Source organism: Apis cerana, linkage group LG1 (genome assembly GCF_029169275.1).
Source record: "Apis cerana isolate GH-2021 linkage group LG1, AcerK_1.0, whole genome shotgun sequence".
Lineage (NCBI taxonomy): Eukaryota > Metazoa > Arthropoda > Insecta > Hymenoptera > Apidae > Apis > Apis cerana.
Window position 1 is genome coordinate 12,708,820 of NC_083852.1, and position 19,060 is coordinate 12,727,879.

A 19,060-nucleotide genomic window follows, 5' to 3' on the forward strand; every position below is an offset into this window, starting at 1 on the left:
TTAATCGCGTAACATTGACAGATTACATAAAAGAAGACAATGTCAGCAAATGACGAATTCTTTGAAGAATAATCATAATTTATTAAATACAATTGTGGAAATCGCAATTATTTCTACTTTTTTTAATAATAATATTTACTTTTTTATTATCATTTTTTATCGTGCACATATTTCTTTTATAATAAAATATTGACGTTATTTTCGAAAAATACATTTTAAAAAACTCTCAGTTGAATTTGATTTATTGAATTCAATTGAGTTCAATTCAATTTAATAAGTTTTCGAATATGTCTCGATATTCTTCAAATGAATTTAGAATAAAATTATAAAATAATATGAAACAAAATTATAAAAATTATAAATATATATATATTGTCGTATATATTATGCTTCAACATTGGGAATCATCAAAATTTTTATTCAAATTATTATATATATATATATATATATATATATATATATATATATATATATATATATATAATTATTATTATATTTTATTATGTATATAAATTAAATTATTATTTTATTTTTTATTAATAAGTAAATATTTGTAAATTACTAAATATAAATAAATAAAAATAAATATATAATACTATAAGTATTAAAAATAATTACTATAAGTACTATAAGTACTAAAAATACTAAAAGTAGTTATTATACTAATTTTTTAGTAAATTGTAAAAAATTTTATCATAACTATATACTAATATTTATTTGATGTTTCAAATATTTGTTTTATTTTAAAGTTTGTTGGAATATTCGAAATCATTAATCATAAAAATTAATTACTTAATTATTATTAGAAAACTTACATATTATTATTCTACAAACTTTGAATGTTTAATATATTTATTATCATATAATATTCAAAAGAGAACACAATATAGTATATATTTATATATAAAAAGTCACAGAAATCGAAAAAAATGAATATAAATATTCTAATTTATTATTAATCCGCTAAATGGATTTAGAATACAAATATATAAACATATAAAATGTATTTATATCCATTATATATCCAAATATAAATATACTATAAATATCATTGTAATATTGCTTTCATTATTTTCTCATTTAATTCAAATTAAATAATTAAATAAATAAATGAATTTTAAAAGAGACTAGTACACTTTTATGTTGTTATTAAAAAATAAACCAATATCAAACCAATAAATTCAGTATTGACATTTGATATAGGATTTATGATTTCAATTATTTATTGATTGAAGATACTCTGAAACATTTAAATCTTCATCAATAATTATTTGAAATCCAGAATCATCTGTATATTTCAAACATATCTCCATTTTCTCTTGAAAGACCATTTTTTTTTAAAAGATTGCATCTTTGATTTCGCTCATGTTCTTCAAAAATGTGTTTATCACATAATTTTTTTTAAATCCAATATTTTTGTAATTTCGTCTTTTATAAATCTTGAAGGTATGAATTTGCATAAACAATATTGAATATGATTAAAAAGAAATTAAAATAAATCATAGATAAACTTAAGATTACATTAATATTTATTTGAAATTTTTAATATTATTACCTGTTTTGCGTATTTTAAATATTTATTAGAAAATATAGTAAATATTATTTCTTTATATATATTTACTTGAAAATTCACTAGTACAAATTTTTATTCGTTTTTATGCATATTTCATTGCTCTTTGAAGTTTTGATTATCAAATAAAAATAAAAAAGAAAAATTGCAAAAAAGGAAAAGATATAACATTTATTTTAAAATTTCACTTATATATAGAGATTGCATAATTATTAATAATTATATTAAATTAAATAAACAATATTAAATAATTAAATCTCTACTTTATCGATTTATAAAATTTTTTAATTATTATAATATTCAAATAAATTATTTGAAATATTTAAATAACTACAAAACTCAATTATAATTTATAAAATATAAATTATAATTTATAAAAAATAATTCTTAATTATATTACAATAATCATAGCGAATAAATGATTATTATTTAATTTTATAAAAGTCAAATTTAAGTAAATTTTATAGTTTGATTAATTTAATTTTCGCTAATTTATTTTTAATAATTAAAAATGCTTATTTTCAAATTTTATTTATTACTTCATTTAAAAAAATTATTTCTTCTTTTTATTTAATATTTTCATTTAAAATGAAAGATATTTACTTTTTATTTAATAAAAGATATTTAATTTTAAGCTTTTAAATTAAAATTAATATAATATTAATATATTACAGTTTTTCAAATTAAAAAATTATTTCAATTATTTTACTTAGAATTATTATATTAAGTAATGGCTATTGAAATGATTCATTACAATATTTATTTTATCTAATTTTAATCTAATCAGCCAATAATAAATAATAAATAGATTTATTTATATTTTATAATAAATGATAAATGTTTACTATTTTTTTCATATAATCAATTAATTTCATTTGAAATTCTAAATATTTTTTATTCCAATTAGTATCTTATACGTCATATATAAGTATCTTAAATACAAAAAACGTCATAAATGTTTATTTGCAAATGTGTAAATGAAAAAAATGTAAAAGAAATGTTTATTATATAAGTTTATCTTTTAAATTTAAAAAAAGTTATTAAGAATATAATTCATATAATTCTTTTTTATATGTATATTCAATTTTTGTTTGCTTATTATTCTATTCTAATTGAAAAATGATAAGAAATATCATTCGTATTTTATTGCTTAATAATTATATTATTAAGATTAAAAAATTATAAATATTTAGTATAGTATAGAAATAAAATTTTGAAAAAAATATAAATTAAAAATATTTAAAAATTATCATATAATTTTATATTCTGAAAGATTCTGTTATCTTTTTTTTTTGCAATTTCGATATTTTATTATCTGATAATTCTATTATCTGATAAGTTTATGATTACATTGTTTTCATCTATAACATTAATTTGATTAGACATCGATATGACAGATATCTATAGATATCATTTCAATTTTTGTTTATGATATAACTTATGTTAAAAAAATATATAAATATTTTAATAGCATACAATTAAATAATTGTTACAGAAATTTTCAAGATATATGATCTCAAACTTATATATCTCAAAGTTAATTTAAAATTAAAAAACTTATTATTCAAAAAATTATAAAATTTCAATTCATAAAAAATTAAAAGTGTATTTTTAAATATTTTCTATCTATAACAAAATAAAAATTTAAAAAAAATAATAATTTATTAATCAATTCATTTATTCATTTATCATATCAAAATACAACACACTATTTATTAAATTAAATTTATTAATTATATTGTATTAAATTTAATAAATTTTATTCTATTTTTTTACTTTTTTTTATTTAGTAGATAATAATTACATAATAATACTATATATTGTCAATAAAGCTTCAACACATTGTGTACAAATTATATAAATAGATTTATATATTTTTATTCTTATTATTCCTATTTAAAAATAATGATGAATCAATCCTTTAATAATGAGGAAGGTGACAAAGTTTACGTGGAATGTTTCGTTGTCGACGTTAAGATATTTAAGTAGTTCTAACATCTTCTGGAAATGGACATTTGTAAATGTGCTCGTGAATAAAACCTCATATTGAGAATCAAAAAGTTCCTCTACGAAATTTCTAAACACTTCAGAGGTCTCAATCTTGTATTCATACATGTTCATCCAATCGAATACTGGCAAGATGGTCGAGAGATCTTTAATGAAACCTTTGATACTTCCAGTGATTTTGATCTGAGAATCAGACGAAACTATCACTTGTTCTTCTTTTAAGGATTCTTTCAATTTTTTCAAAATAGTGTAAGCGTCAAGACCATTGTTTTCCAAATAATTCATGAGATTCTTGAATTCCGTCATATTTTCCAAATCTTCGATGTAATTTTTTATATCATCATATTGTATAAAGGACATAATCCATTGAAATTCTTTGTCTCTGACTAGGTACGCTTTTGTAAGTTCTATCACATTGTCAATAGGTATGATGTTTAGGAAATATTGGAATTCTTGGGCCAGTGCACCTGAGCCAAGGTTTGGTACTACGTAGGCATTAAGATGACCGATTGCAGAGATTAAAGTCACAATTCCGAAAACGAATTTCATCTGTAATATAATTGAAAAATAATTAACATTATTCAATGGTTATGATCGTTATAGCAATTGCACAAATTTTCATAAATCTTGTTCAACTAATAATTGTAACAAAAACCAATAATAAGTAATTTTGTTTTATAAAAATTTTTTATCTAAAGAATGAGTTATTTGTAAAATAATTTCTTTATTAGTAAAATATCGTTTCGTTTCGAATTGCTTAAAATTTCAGTTTTTTTAAAACATAATTTTGTTATATTCGAATGAAAATGTTCAGATTTTAATGGTCTATTGTCACATAAATAAAAAATATTTCTAGAAAAAATTATATTCAAAAAAATACAAAATAATGAAAATTTACAGATTGATTTCTTGCCTTCAGAGAGATTTTCCATTAAAAAAAAATTATTGCACATATATCTCATTATGATATATAAACTTTCATTAAAATTAGAATTTTTGAATTAAATAAATTTTTTCATAAAACTTTGTTGTTGATTGTATGTTTTGTCATTAATGAAATCTAATTTTGTTAATATTTACACACTATCATTTGTATCAATTTATGTTTGTTGATTAACTGAAATGTTCTGAAGCATAATGTACATAGAGTAATATAGAAATAAAAAATTTCAATTAACATCACAATAATATGAATTATTAATTAATAATTAGAGATATGAATTATAATAATATATATAATAATATATATATATAATAATACAATTAATTATTATAATAATAAATTGATTATACGTAAATTATTATTATGATAATCTGTAGTATAGATTGCTTACCTTTAGACGTGCGCTTTTTTAGGTAGTAATATTGATAAAATTCTAATGTAAAATACTTCATCATTGCGTTTTATATACTACTATGAATCCGGCCTATTTCTTCTGATAAGATTATTTGAATTAATCGATGAAAATCAGACACAGGAGTCTCCAAATTTGATTGTCTAATAGATAATAAATAATTCATTTCATGACAAGAAATTTTCGAAAATGAATTGCGAAAAATATACATGATTTCATATTATTGCTGTTGTATCGATGCAATTATTACTTAAGTTAAATTTATACTATTCGTTATTTCTACTATTCATATCATATATGTCATATATCTCATATATGTGAAATCTTATATCTTTTATAGCAAATATTAGTTATTAATTTTCGTGAAATTTTGTTATATTCTGCAAAGATAATTATGTATATAAAAATAAATGATAATTATATTTGCTTCTTTAATTTTTTACATAATATGCAAAAATTATATAATATTTAAATATTTTTTCTTATAAATAGAAATGATAAAATTAGAAATATATAAATGATAAAATAGAAATAGAAATGATAAAAAGAAACATATTAAAGTCTTTTTAAATGTTCATCTTTTTTAATGTTTTTAATATTCTCTTTTTTAATCTTTTTATCTACGAAATAGTTAATTGATAAAATTTTTATTAAATAGAATTTCTATAATGTAAATATTACAGAAATATTTAAATGTAACATATTTCTTTTATATTGTATTGTAAACAAAAAAATTGTAAATAGAATGAATTTTTATATTATTAAGTTTAATTTACTGAATTATTTATTTGCTAAATTGTTGATATAATCTAAACTTATATATATAATATATAAACATATTAATAATTTTTTTAGTAAATTATATTCAATATAAATGTATAATTTATACACTTGTATATTATACAAGTGTAAGTTAACTTTATATATTATTATGTTATTTATTATAAACTATAACATTCGAAAGATGAAAACAACATATCATTATTATCTTTTAAATGAAATTATAACTTTGAAAATTTATAAAATATATTATAATTGTGTATTATCAATAAGTCAGCTTGAAAAATTTAATGTAAAATTTTAATAATTATTAATATAAAATTAAATTTTTATATTTATTGAATTGTTAAATTATATCATACAATGAAAATTTGATGATTTTGAAATGAAACAAATCTTCTAAATGTATTTTATATCGATAGTTGATATAAAATTGATAAATTAGCTTCGTCTTGGAATGATAAACATCAATAATGAACATATAATTGTATTTGTGGCGTCCTCTATATTATATTTCATGAATCACGTAATCGTTATTATTGTGAAAATACGAAAATTTTAGATGACAAATAATGCAAATATTACAAATGAAAAGTATCAATTGTATTAATATGTAAATTGAATATTAAATTATATTGAATTATCTGATTTTAAATTGAAATTAATAATAAAAGATATTTAATTATATATTTATTTTAAAATATTTAATATTTAATTTTCATTAAATTAAATTCCAATAAATTAAAAGTGTTTAAAATTTTAATAAATATATATTTTTTAAATAATCTATAATAATTATCATATTTAAATAATTAATCTTGATTATAATTTATAATTTAACATAATTTAGAATTTCTAAATTTTAAAATTTCATTAATGTTACTTCACATATATTATTGGTTAACTAATCGATAATTATCGACAAATGAAAACTCATAAATTACAGTATAAAATAGATTTGTATATCTGTGAATCAATGATTTATTTAATCTTCTGAAATACCGATCGCGCAAGAAATCAAAGATTTTGATATGTTCTCTATGATTTGAAATGGTGAATTTAAAATTTCGTTTATCAACAGTTTATTAACATATATGTTACATTTAAATATTTCTGTAATATTTACATTATAGAAATTTTATTCAATAAAAATTTTATCAATTAAAAAAAGTCCTACATATACATTTTATATGTACATTTAAAAATAAGTAAACGTACATATATCTAATACAATATAATATAAACTATATGACTTTATTAAATTTTTTTTATTATTAATGAATCAACAGAAATTTTTAATTCTCAGAAATAATTTTATATCAAATCTCGAATTTCTAAAAGTAATTTTTTAAAATTTAAAATAAATTTAATTAAAAAAAAAAAATAAATTCGAATTTCTCAAGAAATATTTGATATTATTTTAAAAAGATTAATATTTTTTTTTTAAACAATATATTATAAAAATACTTACTTATTTTTCTATAATGAAATGATATGAATATACATAAGATTCATGTTCATAATGTATAAAGAATATATTATGAATAAATTATTAAGATTAATTTAATATAAAAGGAAATTAAAACGTAAAAAAGAAAATTTAACATGAAAATTAATCAAAAATAAGTATCTAATTATTTTTATTATAATATTAATAAAATAATACCTATTAATAAAAATAGGTATCTAAGTGAAAATATATTTGCGCTCGAGATTTTTTTTTCGCTTTAACGTCGAATTAACAATTCGAGTCGATTTTCTGCATGTTCAATGAATTTTTAACAGTTAATTTAAAATAATTTCACATACAAATTAACATATAGAATTATATTTTATATTTTTGTATTGATATTTGATGTGTCTTTACATAGAAAGAAAATTTATTGAATATTAAACTTTATATTATTGTTTTGTGTAATATTTTATAAAGCAATCGCCAAAATGCATCCTTGTTAGGGCATCACAATAAAATGTTGATTCACTTTTCTTATTTCGTTAAGAGCAAACTTCTTACATTCCTTCTTAATTTCTGTCTAACATGCTGTCACATTCATTGTCTGTTATTCTTACTTTCTGTTATTTCATCTCTATCTTCATTATTGCTTTTCTCCTTTTTATGAATAATCATCAATTTCTTTATAAATAAAAATAATTTTGTTATTCAATAACAAAAAATCAAATTCATTTTACTTGAACTAATTTCATTGCCAAATTCCATGGTTATAAAACTCAAAAATTTTGAAAATAATATTCCTATTGCTACGATTATCAAACTTGGATTAATGTCAAAAATGCAATCCGATCTACGATCATGATCTAATTTGAAATAAGAAAATCTAATTATTTAATACCAATATATTATTTTACATTTCATAAGATTGCGTAAGAAGTTTAGAAATTTATTCATAAAAAGATATTCTAAAAAAATCAATTACAATATGTACATATTTATTATAATATATAAATATTGTCACCGTTCCAATTGTTATATCAATCTAAGTGTCTGAGAATTATTAATCAAGTGCATAAAGATATAATATAATATTTATAATTTTACTTAAATCCCTAAAAGAATTTCGTAAAACTTAAATATTATAGATATATAGTTGTTGCAATTAATATTAGTTTTTAAAGTATGCTTTTAATATAATCTTTTCAATATGTATTATTTTTTCTTTTCAAAAATTATGTTTTAGAAAACGATGCTATTTTTAGATCTCAACACGAAGAAAAAAATTACGTATAAAATTCGTAAAATATGAAAAATATAACAAACATAATTAATTTGAATGTTGAATAGAATATAAAAGTCTGAACATAAAATTTTAAATATTAATGTAAATTAAAAAACAAAGATTATAAAATCTTTAAAATATAAAAAAAATATAAATAAATTGAAAAAATTAAAGAAAAAAATATGAAAATAAATATTAAATTAGAAGTATTTGAAACAGGAAAAAAGAATTCAATGTAAAATCTAAAAAAGGATTTAATGTAAAATGTAAAATCTAAGTATTTAAAATATAAATATTAAATATAGAAAATAATATTAAAAAATAAATTAGGATTTAAATAAATCTGCAAAGCTAGAATATCAGAAAGAAATTTAAGACATGTTAAATTAAAAGAAACTGAGAAGAAATATTAAAGGAAAATATTAAAGGAAAATAATTATGAAATTAGAATTACACACAGATTATGTTTATGCAAAAAATCACTAATTACAATATATACTTCTATGATAAAATTCGATGATAAGTTATACATAATCTCTTATTGCATTATTCAATAATATAAAGTTTATTATTATTTCAATTTAGTCTTTAATTCTAAATATAAAATCTACAATTCGTATACACATTAGCATTAATACACATTAGCAACCTTCATATTAAAGATTATTTTCGTCTTATTTAAAATAAAGAAAGGAAAATGAAGTTTCTAATACATTATTAAGAAACCTAACAAAAGATATATGATAATGTTGCATGAATATTTTTTTTGAGATTGTATATATTTCTTAGAAACATTTTGGCATGGCTGAAGTTTGAACTTGATCTTTGGATTTGAGACGATATTTTCTAACCATATCAGTTTTAATATCAACATTCTTTTGAAGAAATTTATAACAAATACTTGCAGATTAACTTTCCCGAAAACAATGTTTATGGTATTTCTTTTCAATTCAAAAAATTTTTCTTAGTTAGGAAGATCATACAATAAAAATAAAAATTTGCAATATTATTGGCCACTTATATATCTCGAAAAATTCTTTGAGATGAAATAATTTAAAAAATATAAGTGTTCTCCGAATAAAAAGAACGATGAAGTTTATTATAAAAATATAATTTGAAAAAAATAGTTGAAAAGATTTAAAAAAAAATATATAAAAAAATATAATGAATATATAAAGTTATTATTATTCTTTTAAATTAGAAAGCGTATTTTTGCAGAATATCCTGACAATAAATTTAATTCAAATATTTATCTATTTATAATTTATTAAAGACATATGTATTCTACGATATATTGCAATGTTTTACAATCCAACGGTTCAATTTTGATTTAATTTGAATTTAAAAAAAGTTGAAAAAATGATCTTCTCAAAATTTTCAAAAACAGTAATGAAAATTTTTCAAAGAATGAAATAAAATATTAATTAATATAAATAATTATAAATATAAATAAATTTCATTATGAACAGAAGATTTCAAATCGAAATCTGCTTGTAAAAAATATAAGAACGAATTATTAAAATTAATTTAAAAGTAAATAATTTAAAAATCCTAAAATATAAAAGTTTTAACAAAAAAAAAAAATATATAAAAAAACTCTAGCAAAATTCGATTAATCAAATTAAATTGAATCACTTTTTTCTACTAGATAACATGACAACCTAACATAATGACAACTTTAAATAATTCAAATAAATAAATTATTCGTTTTATCAAAAAATGTTTCATTCAAAAAATATAGTGTATAATAAGATATAATATCATATTATTAATTTTTTTGTAAATGAACGTAATATATTAAAAATTAAGATTATTTTTTTAAATAAAATCATTTTTTTTAAATAAATTAATTAATTTTATCATAAAATAATATTTTGAAATATAATAAGAACAATAAGAAAAACATAATTATCAAAATTAGCGTTTTCCTTAATGTTCATAACTAAAGTTCACATATGAAATCTATTATTCAGATTTATTTCAATTAATCCATTAGTAATTTCTTATTTGATTTGCTTCATCCCTTAAATAACTTAAGATCGATTTAAATTGCGTGAATTTTTTGAACGTTGATCATCTTTCGTGGAAGAAAGATAGTTCGTTAACACAACGGAAATTTCACCGATTAAATGAGAAAGCAAACGGGTACCGTGTGCAGCAAATAGCTTCGAGTGGCAACGGCAGCGATTTGATAAATAAAAGAGGACCATGTTGGAGCACATGGCGCTAACTTTTAAAAGGAAAGTAAAGGGGCATCTTAACCGAGGCATCTTTCCTGTTACTACCGGGGTTGAATCCCTATCATTTCGTTCTTCTTAGGTAATAACCAAGAGAAGTACGAACAAGGGGAGAAACAAGCCGGTGCACGTCGCTTCTCTAATTAAAATTGTTACAATTTAATAAGCCTCGGAACTCGCCATTGGCGTGTCAGAATGAAAAATTATAAGAAGACTGAGACGGTGTAGAAGAAAGAAGATAAAAAAAATGTTCTGATGTATGAAGGTTGAGAATCGAAAAATTGATCAAGGAAAGAAATATTGAAAGAAAAGTATAGAAGAAATAAAAATTTAAAAAATGTTGTTAGTGGATATGATAAAAGAAACAAAGATGAAGAAGATATTTTTTAAAAAAACAATGAGAAGATGAAAGATGTTGCAGATGGACATAATAGAAAATAAAAATAAAAATAAAAATAATTTTAAAAAAGGAAAAAGATATGGAAAGATATGAAATATTGTATATATGACAAAAGAAACAAAGTAAAAATAATTTCGAAGAAAAGAAAAGAAAGAAATGAAGGAAAGAATATTATCAAATAAATATAAAGCAAAAAATAAGAAAATAAAAGAGAATGAATGATATTGCAGATGGAAACGAAATTTTGAAGAGAAAAATAAATGTTGAAAATAGATAAAATACAAAGAATAAATAAAATAATTTTAAATAGAAAAAAAGAAATCAGGAATGGTATAGACACGATAAAAAAAATAGAAATAAAGATAGTTCTGGAAAAAAAAAGAAAAAAAATGATGTCTGTGATTTATGATAAAATAGAAAAGGATAATATATTGACAAAAATAAATATAATTTTGAATAAAAACAAAAAAGATAAAAAATATTTTGAATAGAATATAGAACAGATGAAGATAATTTTAAAGAAGAGAATATAAAGACAAATAATTGAAGAAAATTAAATATGTTTCAAAAAAAAAAGAAAAAAGAAAAAATAAAGATACTGAAAAGATGAAAGAAAAAAAATGAAATTGCAATATTTTACAAGACAAAATTTAATTCACTATCTCTAGATTAAATAAAATAGAATATATATATATATATATATATATATTTTAGTTTTATAATTGACAATTCTATCTTAAAGTTAAAATTAAGGAGATAAATAAATATAATAATTAAACAATATAACAATTTTGAGATTTAATATTCAAATGATTAGAGTTTTTTTACAATTTTATAACAAAACTAAATTAAAAATTTATTATCATTGTACAGCAAATTTAGAATGGATTCAAGGTCTAGGAAGATGAATGCCAAGAACATTTTCAATTAAATCTCTGAGTGGTTCGAGATTCAATCCAGCTTCGATACACTTTTGTCTCATTTCCAAAAAGATAGGCGAACTGTAAACGGTTTTGACAATGTGTTGGAAATCGTCCGAGCGAAGTTTTTCTATGAAGGTTTTGAAGGCAGCTGAAGTTTTCATTTTTTCCTCGTATAGAGCTCTGAATTTGTCCAATGGAAGAGCAGCCTTTACAGCATCAACCAAAGCCTTAACTCCACCAAGATTAGAATATGTACTCATGAATAAATATTTGATATTAATTTTAGGTGGCACGTAGTCCTCCATACCGAACAAATGATGAATTTTGTTGATCAGCTCGGTCATATTCAGACCAGAATCTTCCAAGAATTTTACCAAATCTTGATATTCAGGCATAGCTTCAACAACACGAACCAAATCATGGAATTCGTCGCTGTACATATATTTAAGAGCTTTCTGTACTTCATCATCTTCCAAATAAGATGTGATAATTTTTAAAATTTTCTCTTTATCAATTAAATTCATGAAGTCATGAAGATCTTTGGACAATTCTTGAGAGGCGAAAGTTTCCATGGTTTCGATTACTGGGAATTCAACGCCAAGAACGGTGTAAATAATGTCTTCGATCAAAACGAAGTCAATGCCCTTCTTGATTATCAATGCACGGAAATTCAAATAACGTTGATTCACATAGAGAGCATCGGCAAATTCTTGGTTACCTTTAGACTTTAATTCAGCTACGAAAGCACGGAAAGCTTCGGAGGTCCTCATCTTGTACACATAACCATGTATGAATTTATCATAGGAGATAAGTGCCTTGACATCATCGAACAAACCTTTCACTCCACCCGTGATTTTTTTATAATTGTACTGGTGAATAGCTGGAATTCCGATTACCTTGTTCAATTTATTCAATTCGTCGTAAATGAAAATACCGTTGTTTTCCAGATAATTCACGAATCTACGGAATTCGGGCATAGCCTCGACATCGACAATCATATCTTTGAATTCAGTTGTTGAGAAATACTTGAGAAAATCTTGGAATTCGGCATCATCCGCAGCGTATTTCAGAACAGTATTTATCACTTCTTCCATGGGAATCATGTCCAGGAAGTATTGAATATCTTCGTATAGTGGTCCCTTACCGAAATCCGGAAGGAAATGACAATTAACTGTTGCAAACGCAACAAACGTCGTAAATAATACCGCTTGGAGTTTCATCTAAAACGGATAATAAAATCGATTTAATGATAAACAAGAAAACTATTTTCGGTGTTAAAAATATGGGGAGGAGGGAAAAGGAAGAGGGAACGATGTCAACACGTTTAACGAGAACCGATTAATTGATTGTGTCAAAATTCATTTTATTTCAAACAATCTCGAACAAATTTTAGAGAAATTTTCAATATGTTGAAATTAAATTCATTGATATCGAAATTCGAAATTAAAATTACTTGAATGATAAATATATATTATTATGTATAATAATATATATAATAAAAGAATAATATTTTATTACAAAATGAAATAATATTTTATTATAATTCTTGAACTTACCTTAATCATTCTAAATGTAGACAATAATATCCAATGAACTTTCCCTCAGCTTTATATATATCCCGTTCAAAAGATGGCATCGAGTCACCTGAAAGAAAGATAAGATTTCATTATTTGTGCACTTGACTCTAAGCCACTTGCAAAGATTAGTACCTCGTTAGGATTGATTATCAATAAAAAAATTAATAAATCTCTAAAATTTCCAGATAAACATCGTAATTTTTATTTCTATCACTCTCATCGATCAATTAATCGATAAAACAGAATAAACAATTGTTTTTTAAATTCTCATATTTACTATAAAATTAGTAACAAAAATTACTCTTATTATAATTATATTTTTTTTTATTACATTTATAATAACTGTTCCTGTAATTTATATTAAAACAATAAATGCATAAGGTTACTATAGGGTTATTATATTATATAATATTATATTATATAAGGTTATTATGATCTAAAAAATAATATTTTCTTTCATTTCTTATTTCTCTTTCCATTCACAAACAATGCAATATTTTTATGAATACCATTTTGTTTGATACAGTAAATTTTTCATTTTGTGCATTTCGGTTAAACATAAAATATCTACAACAATCTAAAAATGTATTTGTTGCCAGATCTTTGACATGTTTATTTGATGTTATATATTTGATGTTATAAAATATATTATTCTATTTTAATTTGTTATAAAATAAATTCTTTTATTTTATGTAATTCTCTCGGGCTAACAACATATAGACTATGCATTCAAATTTTTCATAATATTTCATAATTTATTATTCTGTTTTTTCTTTTAATATTTCTATTTGTTGTGTTTATATATATACATACAACATATATTTATCTTTATCTTCTTAATCTTTTTAATTAGAATTAAAATAATTTAAATAATATTAAAAAGTTTTATTTATTGTTATTTCTATTTGAAATAATTGGATTTTTTTAAATTACACTTAATAGTGTAACTTGATTTGCAAAGTGATTGTTAAAAAGATTGTTGAAGAGACTGTATTATATTTATCACGAAATATTCCATATTTTCATCCACAATTTTTTTTTAATATTATTTCAAAATTTTATTTAATTATAAATTTTTTAGATTTATAATTAAATAAGAAAATAATATGATGTTTTATATTAGATAAGTAAATTAAAATAAAATTGTATAGAATTTGATATCAAATTAAAATTATATCATATAATTAGAAATTTTTTACATAATATTAATATTTTTTAAATTTAATAGTAAAATTTCTATTTTCTTTATTTGAATGAAATAATAAAGAAATAAATGAAAAGAAACGAAAAGAAATTAATTGAAGATTGATTTAATTTAAAATAAAATTTTTCTTTATTATTCTTTTAAAAAATATATATTATAATAATATATTTATTTTATTTAAATGATATATATAATTTCAAATTATATATATTATTTATTGCATCATTTCTGATAGTTTTGAAATTCATCTGAAATTTATCTGAAACTTATATCATGTGCAAATTTATATTGTTTCAAATCATTAGAATTTTACAAAGTTTTTTATAAAGTTTTTTATGAATTATATAAAAAAAGAAATATCATTCAATGTACACTATAAAAGATGTAAAAAATATTTGTAATTATTATAACATTTATTTATTAATTACTTACTAATTTATTAATTATTAAGTTTATTGTATTATGTAGTACTATAGTGAAATTATGTTTATCCAAGATTAGTTCTCAATTATTCATGATTTCAGTTATTGAAATATGTTATTAAATTTCATTAGAGAATAGTATAAACATTAAAAGTAATTATTCATATAATTTTCACTTTCAATATAATTCATTTTCTGTTAATACTAATAGAAATAATTTATAATTAATCTTATATCTTACTTATTATATAAGAATTCACAATTTTTTGTTATTTTTTTATCAGTGTCTTGATCTTATTCGAGCAGCATATACAATATGAATTTTCTTTAATATGAAGATACTAATAATCTTAACTCTATTATTAATTTTTATTATAAAATTAATTTTTTAGATTTAATCTAAATACCTTTTGAATAACTTATGAACTTTTAAAATATGTAACTATCCGCGCATACATATGCATACATTAGTAATTTTATATATATAATATTCTATTTAAATTCATTCATAAATCTGAAACTATAAAAAAATGTTTGAAATAAAAGTTTAATAGTTTCAAGAAACAAATAATTTGACATAAATTTTTGTGAACGGATGTATAGAGGATATGTAAAAAACAAATTTTGTTTTTTATATCATATATTTTTATTATATTAGAAATATATAACTATATGTTTTCTGTGAAAAAAAAATATTAGATTTTTAAAATATAAAATTTTTAAAAAATTTATACTCCTAAATAATCTTTTGTTTCAAATTATTAAGCGATGTTTTATTTTTTAATTATTCTATTTTTCTATTCTTTTAATAGTTCTATTTTTTAAATATTGCTATAAAAAATATATAAAGATCAAAATATATCAGATCAAGCAATCTTGGTAGAAATTCAATAAAATCAGTTTTTCCTATATTTAAAATATAATGTTTCATAATTTGAAACAAGAAATCATTTAGAAATCAATCATCATTAAAAAATGTTTATAGAAATGCTAAAAAGAATTGTTAGATCATTAAAAATACAATAATTCCTTTTATCCAAACTAAAAAAATATAAAAAATATATTTAAACATTGATTTTAAAAAGATATGTAAAATTCAAATCAAAACATCTTCTAAATAATAATTTTATATTTTACGAAAATTTTAATATTCTTTCTGAAAACATTAAATTATATCTAACTTAATGAAAATGATTTAAATAGTTTATTTTTTAAATTTATTCTTCAGCTGCATCTAATGACGAAATAAAAAAATATGATTCAATTTGAAAAACATAATTTTCCTTATCTATATATGCACAAAAAATTAATTATATCATATTGTATATGATCTCTAAAATTATTAAATTTTCAGAAATATTTTTTTATATCAGTTTTTATAACAGTTTAGCAGATATTCGTTTAACAAAAGGATGGTCCAAACAATATAATAATGGTATAAATTCTGCATGTTTTATTATTTCTAGTACTTTCTAAAGTATTTATTTAAAGTTACTATTATTTATTATGATATTTATTAATTTACTTTATAATATTTCGAAATGTTTGTATAATTAAAAATGTTAAATTTTAGTTTGTATTGTCATAATTTATTATATACTATTCCAAAAGATAAAAAAAATAATAAATTTGGGCTGAACAATTTACGATTTTTGAATTCCTATAACTTTGTAAAGAGGAATCGTATGATATTTTGTCTGGATTCATTTTAAAGCGCAAAGTTTTATTTTTATTTATTTTTATTGAATTTTATTTTTTCAAAGACCTTTTTTTATTAAAAAAGTATAAAATCAAAATTAATTTTTTTTTAAATTTTATACTTCAACTTTTTCTCAAATTTTATAAATTCAGACTTCAAAATTTAAAAAATTTTTTTCAGACGTTGTTTTAAAATCATTTTATAGAGAGAAATCTCCTCTCTATCTCTTCTAAGAAATTAACATATAATTTTTTCCGCCATTTTACTAAACATAAAATAAAATATGTGTATTATTGGCATTAAAATAATTATAACGTATGTAAAATAATCAGAAACATAACTTATATGTAAGTATTTAATATATAATTAGTATATATTTTATAAGCTTTATCTTTATACTATATGATTAATATTTTTTAGATATGAACGAAGAACAATACTAGAAAGTAATAAAGCATGGAAAAAATAATCATTTAATTCATTCTAGAAACATTAAATATGCAAAATACGCATTAAATATACAGCAATCATGCACATGACAAGCATAATTATATTGAACATAAAACATAAGTTCAATAATAACTTTTTTATGATATACTTTAAGTTATTTCAATGCCGGGAGTACTTTTTATTTAAAGTAAATAAAATAGAAGAAAAAATAAAAAAAAATCTTACTTCGATTTTTTAAAAATTCTTACAAATTATTTAAATATATGACTTTCTCATCGATTTCAATGACTTTAAAATATATTATCAAGATTATTATTCTGAATCTTTCGCCATTATATACATCTTATTGCCGTTTATTTTAGTTCTTTATTTTAGTTTTTAGATATTTATTATATATTATATATTATATATTATATTATATATTATATATAATATATTTTATATATTATATTATATATTATATATTATATTATATATTATATATTATATATTATATATATATTTTAGATATTCAAGATATTTACAAAAAATAAACTTTAATAAACTTTGATTCGTAATTAATAATGTATATCATATTTTGCTTCTTATAATATATATGTAATTATTTATATTTATATATTTATATATACAAATATATATTTTTTTCAAATGAATTTTTTTTTCAATAATTTGTGAATAATTAAAATACATATGTAGCACATAAGTAAAATTAATAAAATTGTTAAAAAGTTAAAAAATATAATCATAATAAAATTACATGAATTTAAATATATATATAGTATAATAAATAAATAATAATATAATAAATATATATAGTATAATAAATAATTATGATAAATTAATATAGTTTTTTAATAAAAAAAATAATAATAATTCACAATAAACTATAATAGACTATTAAAATCTAATTTATAATTTATTAATTTTTTTTTATTATTTAGATTGAGCTATATATAGAAATGCGAACATCGTTAGACAATAAACCAATGAAAATTAATCTAATCTAATCTAACCTACAACCCATTAATTTTTCTCTTTTATTGTTTAGATTAAGAATGCGATCACCATTAAACAACAAACCAATAAAACGTAATCTAATCTAACCTATAACCCATTAATTTTTTTCTTTATTGTTTAGGTTAGGGTTATATAGGAATGTGATCACTGTTAAATAGCCATCTATACCAGAATTCGTATCACGATGAATGTATTCGTAAGGTAAGTTTAAGAAAAATTTTTTGCAAATTTTTTGAAAATTAAAACTGAATGGTGGTAATATATATAGAAAAAAAATTTCAAAATGATAATTTAGACATATATATATATATATATATATATATATAAATTATATATATATATATATATATATATTATAGAAAAAAAAATGAAATATTGACTCTACTTAAAATTATGAAAATATATACATATATCATAATCATGTTCTATCCATTTTCTTATATTTACATGATAAGTCTTAATTTAAGTCAAAATTTAAGTCAAAATATCTTTCATATTAATTTTCAATCTTGATATTTATTTGTAAAAAATGAAACAATGCATTGGTTCTTACTTTAAAAGAAAAGATAGTTTTATTTTGCGATATCATTAAGAAATTAATTTTATCTGATTTATTATGAAATTTCTTAGGAATGCAAAAAAAAATTGAAAAGAATAAAGAGAGATATAACATAACGCGAGATA

The 19,060-nt window shown here is 19.4% G+C and overlaps 2 protein-coding genes across 2 annotated transcripts; both read right to left on the minus strand.

The window, feature by feature from the left end:
- Positions 1-3,230: 3,230 nt before the first annotated feature.
- On the minus strand, positions 3,231-5,051 carry LOC107999826 (protein G12-like). Its single transcript, XM_017059853.3, has 2 exons — positions 4,912-5,051; positions 3,231-4,126 (listed from the first exon to the last, which is right to left on the minus strand). The coding sequence occupies exon 2, from the start codon at positions 4,124-4,126 to the stop codon at positions 3,467-3,469; it is 660 nt and encodes a 219-aa protein (XP_016915342.1). The 5' UTR covers positions 4,912-5,051; the 3' UTR covers positions 3,231-3,466.
- Positions 5,052-11,857: 6,806 nt separating this feature from the next.
- On the minus strand, positions 11,858-13,687 carry LOC133665988 (uncharacterized). The gene is made up of 2 exons (XM_062073768.1): positions 13,564-13,687; positions 11,858-13,227 (listed from the first exon to the last, which is right to left on the minus strand). The coding sequence occupies exons 1-2, from the start codon at positions 13,570-13,572 to the stop codon at positions 11,974-11,976; spliced, it is 1,263 nt and encodes a 420-aa protein (XP_061929752.1). The 5' UTR covers positions 13,573-13,687; the 3' UTR covers positions 11,858-11,973.
- Positions 13,688-19,060: the final 5,373 nt, after the last annotated feature.